The 9,501-nt window shown below is 55.7% G+C and overlaps 1 protein-coding gene across 2 annotated transcripts in view; it reads left to right on the top strand.

The window, feature by feature from the left end:
• Positions 1–6,505: 6,505 nt before the first annotated feature.
• Positions 6,506–9,501, top strand: part of LGR6 (leucine rich repeat containing G protein-coupled receptor 6) — a 134,800-nt gene continuing 131,804 nt past the window's right edge. The window contains exons 1-2 of one of the 2 annotated variants that reach the window (XM_017821487.1): positions 6,506–6,593; positions 6,624–6,873. In XM_017821487.1, coding sequence (XP_017676976.1) covers positions 6,536–6,593; positions 6,624–6,873 — 308 coding nt within the window. In that variant the 5' untranslated portion in view covers positions 6,506–6,535. Of the gene's footprint in view, positions 6,874–9,501 lie in introns of both variants that reach the window. The other variant, XM_017821486.1, reaches the window with a different exon arrangement.

The following is a 9,501-nucleotide window of genomic DNA, read 5'->3' as shown; positions in this document are numbered from 1 at the left end:
CTTGGGAGGAGCCTGGCACTTCCCATTGCTCACATAAAGCCTGATGGCTTTATGACTTTTATATAACCAGTAATTCCTGGACCACACTGGTGCTGTAGGATAAGGGTCACAGCAGGGAATTGTTTGCTTCCAGCGATCCCCAGCCCCATAGCCAGGTTCAGTGGGGTTGGGCTGCTGGCTGCACATGAGGTTTGCAGCAGCAGCCACCTATGTGCCTCTGGGCCACCACGGGAGGACATGGTGGTCAACATCAAGCAAGCAAGCTGCAGAATCAAACCTGGTCCAAAGAATGGCATGCCCCTTGTCTGTCCAGAGTTTGGAGCTGACAGGCTGGGGATTTTGCCCCAAGAGCCTCCAAGAAGGAGCTGTCCTGCTGACACATGCACCTAGTCCCATCCTCCTTAGACCTCCACTGGAAACAACCCTGATGTCCAGCTTTCAACCCCCACCTGCATCCAGCCTTGAAAATAGTTCCTAGGCTACAGGACAGCAGTCTTGCTGCCAGGACCTGCAGGTCCACCCTAACAAATCCCTAGGACAGTGAGAGTGCTGGCACTTTCACTCCAGAGGCTCGATCCCATCCACTTGGAGCCCTCTCCTCACTGCCTCACCCTCAGCACAACCGACCTGCAAAGCACATGAAGGCAGAGGTCCCTGTGTGGGAATGAGAGAGCTGCTGGTGTGGGAAAGGGCTGGTGCTCATCCCCTCAAACAGGGGAGAGGTGAACCAGACCTGGATCTAACCCCAGAATCACCCTGCTGGTGCTGTTGGACACAGCCTGTGGCTCTCCTGGCTATGTATGGCCTAGGAATCCCAGGTGCTGACCATGGTTACGTCTCCAAGGTGTCTGTAGGCACAAGGTTTAGCCTGGTGCCCATCAGGCTCTTATTCAAGGTGTGCAGTCTGCACTGAACACCCACAAGCCTTTGTACCTGTCTGTCCCCGCATGGTTTATGACGTTAGAACACCTGACCCTCATCTCAGGGGATTTCAAGAACATCTGTGGAGTGCCCTGACCTGCAAAGCAGGGCCAGTCACAGTGACAGTGAGGATGCTACATTATAGCCTTGTGAGTGGCAGAGAAGAAGGTTGACCAGGAGTTTTGCTCTCTAGGGCCTGGCAGCCAGTGTGTGGGACTTGTTCTGCTGGCTGCCTCTCCTGGATGGGTGGGCATTGCCCCTCTGGCTGTGCATCACCCCTCAGTAGCCCAGGGGTCTGCAGGGGCAAGTCTCTCCCTTGCTCTGCCAAATGCAGCTCCCAGGTCTCCCCACAGCCCAGCCAGGTCTGCTCCTCCAAAAGGGGCAGCTGCCAGGGATAAGGAGGGGCAGGAGGTACCCAGTCTCTCTTTGCTGTTTCTCTGCAATCAGAGCTACCCTATGGCTTTCAGAGTCATTATGCCTGAGGATTTGCTCAAAGCCCTATTCCCTCTGGAGAAAGTCTGCGTCTTGCTCTACAGCTGATGGCACAGGAGAGAGGCCTCAGGATGGGACAGCATTCCCAGGGACAGCTTGTGGGCTCTTGCCTTTCATGGAGAAGAGCAGAACATCATCCCCATGAGACAACCTGGCCACTCCCCAGTTCACCCTCAGCTGGTGGCTGCGACCGAGGAAGGGGTGGGGTGAGTTCTGCTGCCACCTGCCCCACTGGAGCTCAGTCCAGCACATCACTGTCCCTCTGCCTCAGCAGGTGGGCTGTGCACCAGGATCTTTCTACAGTCCCTTGGGAAAGTGCTCCTGGGCCTGCTGTGCGTCTGTGCACAGAGATAGCAGTCCCTGCCACTCAGGGCTGGTGGCAGAGAGCTACAAGGGGCACCAGCTCCGAGTCACAAGGAAGGAAGTGGAAGCCATGGTGGGAGAGGCATGTTGCTGTCTGCAGAGCTTCCATAAGTCCAGGGGCAAGCGATCCCTCAGCCCTCACATCTGGCCAACACACCACCACGGTGTTTCCAGCAGAGCCAGCAGCCAAGGTGAACCTGCAGACAACTGCAGCTAAAGCACAGCTGTTCTGACAGCTGTAGTGGGACCTTCTCATCACCAGGACAGGGATTTGTCACACAAACTGGCCGACAGGTTCTGCCCATTGAGTTCAGTGTGGCTGTGACAGTCACACAGTGTGTGACCGTGGCACAGCCCACTGCTCTGTGCTCCACGTCCTGCCTGACAGGAGGCCAAGTTGGTGACGATGATGAATTTACGACCTCCCACCCACTGCTGCAGTGGAGTCTGGAGCCACAGATGCTTCCAGAGGGTGTCGAGGGAGCTGTGGTTTGGATGAATAATTTTCCAGCCCTGCAGCTCAAGCGCCACGAAACCCAGAGGGGGAGAGAGAGACAACAAAACACTAAAACAAAACAAGCCTCCGGCTTGGGCCGCCCAGTGAGTTCTGGACCGTGTCGTGTTGTTCTTCATATTTATCATGCTCCAGTCAAGCAGCATCCAGCCACTGCCTTCCTCTATCAGCTCCTGTGCAGAGGTCAAAACACTGGAGATAAGCAAGACCATGACTATTTAGACCCCCCCTTCCCACCCCCAACAGTAGGGGCAGACTGGGTTAGGATTGCCAAGTGAGAGGAGAGCAGGGATGCCCACCCCTCGGATTTCCTTGGGATCCACAGCTGTGGGAGCTTGATGGTGGCTGCTGGAGCACCACATCTTCTCAATCCCACCTCGAGAGGTGCTGAACCTCTACTCCAGGGTCTCCTCTGTCCCCTGCTCTCCCCAGGGCACAGAGTCCAGCAGCTCCACATCTTCGCACAACACGGTAATGGGGCACTGCTCCCACCACAGGGAGCCCACGGCACCCTGCCACACCTCCAGATGGACACCTCCATGATATCAGCCCTGGCACCAGCCATGGTGTGGGATGCCCACTGCCCACCGTCTCTTGCATCTGAGCTGTACCAGCACCAGGAGCACCAGGATTGCAGCCGGATCCCCGCAGGATCTCCAACATCCTCTGTCATCAGCTGCCAATGTCAGCCACCTCCTGGGGAGCAGAAGTGCTGAGCCAGACAGATTGAAGGTAGGTGTGAACTAGAAGGGGAATTCACAGAATCACAGAGTTGGAAGAGACCTCTGGAGATCATCTAGTCCAACTCCCCCACCAAAGCAGGGTCACCTAGAGCAGGTGTATAGCCCTGCCCCAGCTACACCTCCACAGCAACTCTGTTGGCCTTTGTACACTAGCAGCTCCAGAAAGCCTTGCCAGGCACAGTCTTCAGCCCAAAGCCTGCCTGGAATCTCATTTCTGGCCCACAGAGAGGATCTGGCCAGAGCTGGTACATGGAGTCCCAGCTCTCCTCAGGTCCAAGGGATCCAGAGTAAGACCCCTCTGAGCATGTGTTGGTGTGAAAAATGCAACCCACTCCCACCACCCCTGCCCCCTCTGTGCCCCTGAGCAGCTGAGGCCATAGCTGTTCCTGCAGCTCACACGGGCTGCACCTTATACCCCACTTAGGCTGTATTCTAAATTTTCCCAAGAGGTTTTGGTTTTCTCTGCTTTTAAGAAAGCTGTAGGAAGACTTCTTGGTATGGGGCAGCAGGAGAAATATCGCCTGGGATGTCACCTGCCACTCAGAGGTACCCCACACTCAGGGGTACACACAGCCACGACCCCCCAGTGTTTGGTCCCAGAGTCTCCGCCCCATCCTTTAACAGCAGCCGGAGCGGGGTGGATGTGGAGCAGCGCTCTCCTCCTCTCCCCAGACCGCAGGCTGCCGCTAGAGGACAACACACAAACACGGCTGAGCCTGGAGGAAAACATCCACTCCCCTTAATAGGAATGCGCTGGATCGGGAGCTCCCGGTGCCTTTAGTAATGGAATGACACAGCCCACACTGCTCCCAGCGAGCTGCAGCTGAAAAGTGACACTTCCACCCCAGAGGGACTTACTCAGAAATTCCGGGTTTACCACGGAAACATCAGAGCTCTCTGGTCCAAGCAACGGGATGTCCAACCTCTTGGTTTTGCCAGGAGCCAGGTGACATGTGGAATAAGTGACAACTTTGAATGTTGGCAGCTGTTACGAGGTCTCAAAGAAACGATACATGGATATGAACCACCACGGCCGAGCCGAAATAAAAAGCAAACAGAAAAGTCAAAGCAAAGTGAGGCACACAGAGAAAAGCTCTCCAACGTCAGGCCATGCTGCTCCAAAAACAATGTGAAAAATGTCATTGCAGTCAATGCCTTCCTGAGGAAACATCTCTGTTTCAGCTGAATGGCAGTTTTCAGTAAGAAACTGTTCAGTGTGATCTATTTTTTTGAAGAACTCCACTAATAGTGTGCTCGCCCAGAGCCCTGGATCCCTGAGAAGAATTCACTGAGCGAGAATTTGCCAGGAGCTGGCGATGTGGTTGGTGTTGGCTGCTGAGGTTTGAGGGAGAGGGACAGGAATCACAGATAAGAGCTGCTGCTGCAGCCAGGAGCAGAGGCCTGACACTTTCTCCAGACTGATTCCAAATTCCCAGCTGCTGTAAGAGCAAATCCAGCCATTTCAGGCCATGCTGAAGCCCCATGTCAGAGTTGGAGGGGAATTGTGCTGAGGAACCCCAGGAAGATCTGTGTCTCCAAAAAGGGCTGCCCATCTCCCCACTAAGCAGCGTTTTACTTTTGGAGATGTCAAAACACATTGCAAATGTTTCATTAATGACATCTCCAGCACTGTTCCTGATGGAAGGAGCTTAATTTCAACTAAATCAGTTCCTGTTCCAAAACCAAAATCCTCTGCACTCCTCTGCACTCAGTGACAGTTTCCACTGACTGCAGCAGTCACAGGGAGTCCTGAAACTGCAGGATCCGAATGTGTTTGTTAAGTGAAATAGTTTCAGACCCAGCATCACCCCACCCAGGAGCCCTCAGCCAGAGTCTGTGCATCAGCCCTGAACCCTGAACTCTGTCTTGAGCAGTTTTTTGGGGAGCAGATGCCTGGTCTGACTCAAAGGCCTCAAGGCACCCCAGCCCCTGGGTGAGCTGGAGCTATTCAAGTCTCCCTCAGCGCAGGTCCACCTTCCTGAGCCCAGATAACTCTTCTACCTCTTTTATCCTGAGATAATTGGGGATATCAACCAGGAAACTCTTTTGCCAGAAGGAAAAACCCGTTCAGAGGAAGCAGGGCTGTGAAAGCATCTCCCAGTCTGTGCTGTGGCCATGCAGCACTTTACCAAAGCGTGGTCACAGTCAGAGGGGTGACTTTGTGGGGGCACTTTGCAGCCACCCAAACCTGGGCCCTTCTTTCACTGCACCATCCACCTCCTCCATTCACGGCTGTGGGAGAGGCAGAGGGAGGAACACACCAGGAGTCCAGATCCACCTAAAGCCCCATGGACAGCTCTCTGTCTTCAATGTGAGACTCGTGTTCAGCTGTCCCTGTCACAGATGAGACGCTTGGCCCTGTAGAGAGAGAGACACTGTGGTTTAAGGTGTAGGAGCAGGCTCACCCATATTCCTCACTCCACTGCAGTCACACTGTTTGGGGGCATCACAGTGATGCTGAGCAGCCAGTGGTGCCATCAGAGAGGACACACAGGGCTGTACTTTCGCAGCCTTCTCCCACTGCAGATCCAGCTCCCTTTGCTAAGCAGGTGTTTCTGCTGCCCTAGAACTCCTTGACACACAAGCAGCAAGAAATCCTGTTCTGATGCACATCCCACGTGTTTCAGGACACCATGAGGGCCTGGGCTGGGCGGGCATAAGTACTAAGCCAGGTAAGCCAGACCATGACACAGCTCCAGATGATGTGGCTTCAAGCTCCCAGGCAATGGGCTATTCCTCTGCTTTGGCCTCTGGCCACTTTACCCAGGGTTAGAAAGAGCTCTTGGAGCAACCCAACCCCCTGCTCCTGGCATCAGCTGGGCAGCTCCTGCAAACGCAGCTCACATGTGTCCTTGATCTGGGCAAAACTGTATCAAGAGCACGGCTTTCCACCACGGAGCTCTGCACCACCGCACTGCTGCTCCGTCCCCCTGCCTGCTGCAAGGGGATAGCAACAGGGCTGCTGGAGAGTGAGGATCAGAGCCCAGGACAGACAGACGGACAGCCCTGGGCACCGTCGCTCCCAGCAAACAGCTCATCCTGAGCTCTGAGCTCCCTTCTCCCCAGCTGCACCCTGACTTTCCAGTCGCAGCTGGGCTTAACAGCCAGCACAGACACAGAGTCCTTTATCTGGGGTTATATTTCAGCGTCCCAAAGTCTGGAGCCCTTGAAGTGCTGGTTGGGTACTTCTACCTCCCTAGTTATACTCCTCTGCCCTGCCGGAGCCAGCTCTGCCTTCCCCTGCCCTGCTATCTCACAAAAACATGGTTACAAAACAAGCCTGGGTCCCGGAGCTATGAACAGGTCTTTATTTGTTGAGGTTTCTTTTTTTTTTTTCTTTTTTTTTTCCCCCCCCCTTTCTTCCCTTTGAATGAAATTCCTGCCAGCTCTAAGGCAGAGAGAGAGAGAGAGAGGGAAAGAGTAGAAAGTTTTAACTCCTCCCATTGAAGTGTCTCACGCCCCTGCCCAGCCCTTGAAACCCAATAACCAGGATCATTCAACAATGCCTTTCCTTCCCTGGCTGCATCCTTACCACACTCCGACCTGCAGGAGATACCCTGCCCGCTGCGTGCCAGGCGGCGGGACCGCTCCCCCGAGCCCCGCCGAGCCCCGGAGCCGGCCGGCGGCACCAGCCAAGGCGAGGATGGACAGACTCTTTTTCTGGGGCATTCTCTTGGCCTCCTCTGCCCGCTGCCAGACGGTGCCTGTGCAGCAAGGTGCTGCGCCCTCCTGCCCGCCCCAGTGCCACTGCGAAGAGGATGGCATCATGCTCTCACTGGATTGCTCCGAGCTGGGGCTTTCGGAGGTCCCGGCCAACCTGAGCCCTCTCACCGCTTACCTGTAAGTACAGCAGCCCTTGCTGCTTCTTTTGCAATTGCTTTCCCCGGACCCCTCCGTCAGCCGCAGCTTTCCTCCGGCTTGGAAGTTTGTGCCACATTTTCCCGAAATTAAATTTCCTGTGGAAATTAGAAACCAAGCAAAATAACAACAACAACAAAAAAAAAAAAGAGGCAGCTCCTTGGGCAGGACCTGCCAAGCCCCCCCCTCCTCCCGCGCCCCTCCGCGAGCGCTGTTTATACTGCGATGTTCTGCATGCTTTGCTCCGTGATTGCAGCGGATCAGGGCAGCTGATTTGCCGGGTCGATTCTGATTGTCTGAGCACATAATGGAGTATTTTTACACAGCAATTAGTGCAAACTGCTCTGGGATCCTTCTGTCAAACATTTCAATAGCTGCGATAACTCAGGGCTTTGGGGGGTTTGGGTTGAGCTGGCCACCAGCAGTGTCTGAGTTGCCCCTTTAAAATGAATATTAAAGTCTTGTAAGAGGTGCGGGGGTTCGGTAGGTGTTGGTTTTTGATTATTTAGTTATTTAAAAATTCTTGATTATGTGAATGTTTAACAGCCTTTCTGATGTTAATACCCCCAAGGGTTAATTGACCACACGGACTGGTGGGTTCATTTCTAGCCCCAGAGGTGGTCTTGGTGGTGCCATCAGACTGGTCATGACTGAGGATCCTGATGACTGACCATGGAAAAATCTCAGGGTTTAACCAGGGGAGGAAACATCTCTCTCAAGGGAGACAAGTTATCCCTGGGGAAGATGCTTCCTGGGTTTGTGCAGAAAGTGCTGCAGTTACCAGCTCCAGCCGTGCTGCAGACAGGCTGGTAAGGACCATGGCACTCCCAGCTCGGAATGCAGCGTGGGTGCTGCCAAGGGAAGGCATGTGTACCACAGTCATCAAGGACTACTGGTGGTCCTCAGACAGTGCTGGGGATGTTCGTGTTGTGTTCATCGTGCTGAGAGGGAACTTGTGTCCAGGGCTGGCATACAGACCGTGTTGCTGGTTTTCTGGTATCCCTGGATTGTCTTTAGATGCAGGTGCTCAGCTGTCAGAGCAAAGCACCCAAACCCATGCAGGAAGGGCTTTGCAAAGCCAAGTGGAAGCTGCCACAGCTGGGTAAGGGCTTGTCTGCTCATCCCACTTGTCTGAGGAGCAGTCTTGTGCCAGCTTGTGGATGGCCAGAGCTGTGTTGGGTTAACTGGGAGAGAAATAGAAAAGGATGATTCTCCCTGGAAAGCATGAAAGACGAGAGAAATGTCTAATGCAAGTTGTGCTTCTCCTGGGAGAGGGAACCACTTGTTACGCGAGGCACGACCTGCACAGAGCTATCCCTGGGGCTCGGTTTGGAGCCGGCTGCCCACGAGTGAAAAGTCACTGGAGCACGTAGGCTGCCAGCACGGGAGGCTGCAGAGCGTTGCAGCGCTGATGCTACTGCGGGGACAAGGGGCAGCCCTGTCAGGCACCCACTCCACCCTCTCAGGCATCACAGGACGGGGCACCCGTGGCTCCCACTGCGCTGAGAACACGCCGCGTGTCAGCTCCGCAGAGATGCCCCTTGGGCTGGGAGCCGCAGGGCGGGTGGATGCTGTGAGATGCTCCTGGCCCGGTGTGGCCGCTGGCAGAGAGCGGGATCCCAGGGATTCCGCTGGGACCGGGTTCTCGGGACAGCCCTGCGGCACTTTGGGAGCGTGCCGGGTCCCTCGGCCGCGGCCCCGTGTGGGGCTGCACCAGCCCCGCTCTTTCCCGTGGCTCCGCTCTCCCCCGCGGGTTTCTCCCCCATCCCTGACTCCGCGCTCTCCCACGGATAGCAGAGATCACGGCCCCGCACTTTCCCCGTGGGTCGGTCCCGTCCCCGCACTTTCCCCGTGGGTCGGTCCCGTCCCCTCACTTTCCCCGTGGGTCGGTCCCGTCCCCGCACTTTCCCCGTGGGTCGGTCCCGTCCCCGCGCTCCCCGTGGGTCGGTCCCGTCCCCGCACTTTCCCCGTGGGTCGGTCCCGTCCCAACACTTTCCCCGTGGGTCGGTCCCGTCCCCGCGCTCCCCGTGGGTCGGTCCCGTCCCCACACTTTCCCCGTGGGTCGGTCCCCCGACGGCGCTCACACGGTGGCGCCAGTGACGGCCCTTTGCAGGGGCAGAGCCCCCCCTGCCCCAGCCCACCGCGCACAGCCCGCCCGGGGGGACCCTCCGGGGCAAGCCCGGGGGATGCTGGAGCGTCCGCAGTTCTCCTCCTTCCTTCATTGGGGAAAACCAGCCCGTTTGGTGCTTCTGTGTTAAACCCCACCAGTAAGAGGCCAAACAGAGGTTGGTTCAATCGGGAAAGGCCCGATGAACTGGGAGTTACTGGTGGAGGACTGGAGAGCTGGGGTTCCTTCCTGTTTCTGTCACTACTTCCAGCGAGTCATGTGAGGTTAGCTTCTCAGGTACGAGAGTGCAGCCAGGGGTAGTTTGTCAAAGCAAATCAGCATAAATTGAGTAGAAAGTATTGGAGAGAGATCTAAGCTCTTCTTGGATATCCGTGTTTAAAATCCATACATTCAGATATGTAAAGAAATGCTGGATTGCTCTGGAGAGCTGCAAGTGCTGAAGAGCGAGCCCTGGAATGGCAGCAGGAGCAGAGAGCTGGTGG

Source organism: Lepidothrix coronata, unplaced genomic scaffold (genome assembly GCF_001604755.1).
Source record: "Lepidothrix coronata isolate B3197 unplaced genomic scaffold, Lepidothrix_coronata-1.0 Scaffold90, whole genome shotgun sequence".
Taxonomy (NCBI): Eukaryota; Metazoa; Chordata; class Aves; order Passeriformes; family Pipridae; genus Lepidothrix; species Lepidothrix coronata.
The sequence above is the reverse complement of the archived record's forward strand: the minus strand, read 5'-3'. Positions and strand labels throughout refer to the sequence as shown.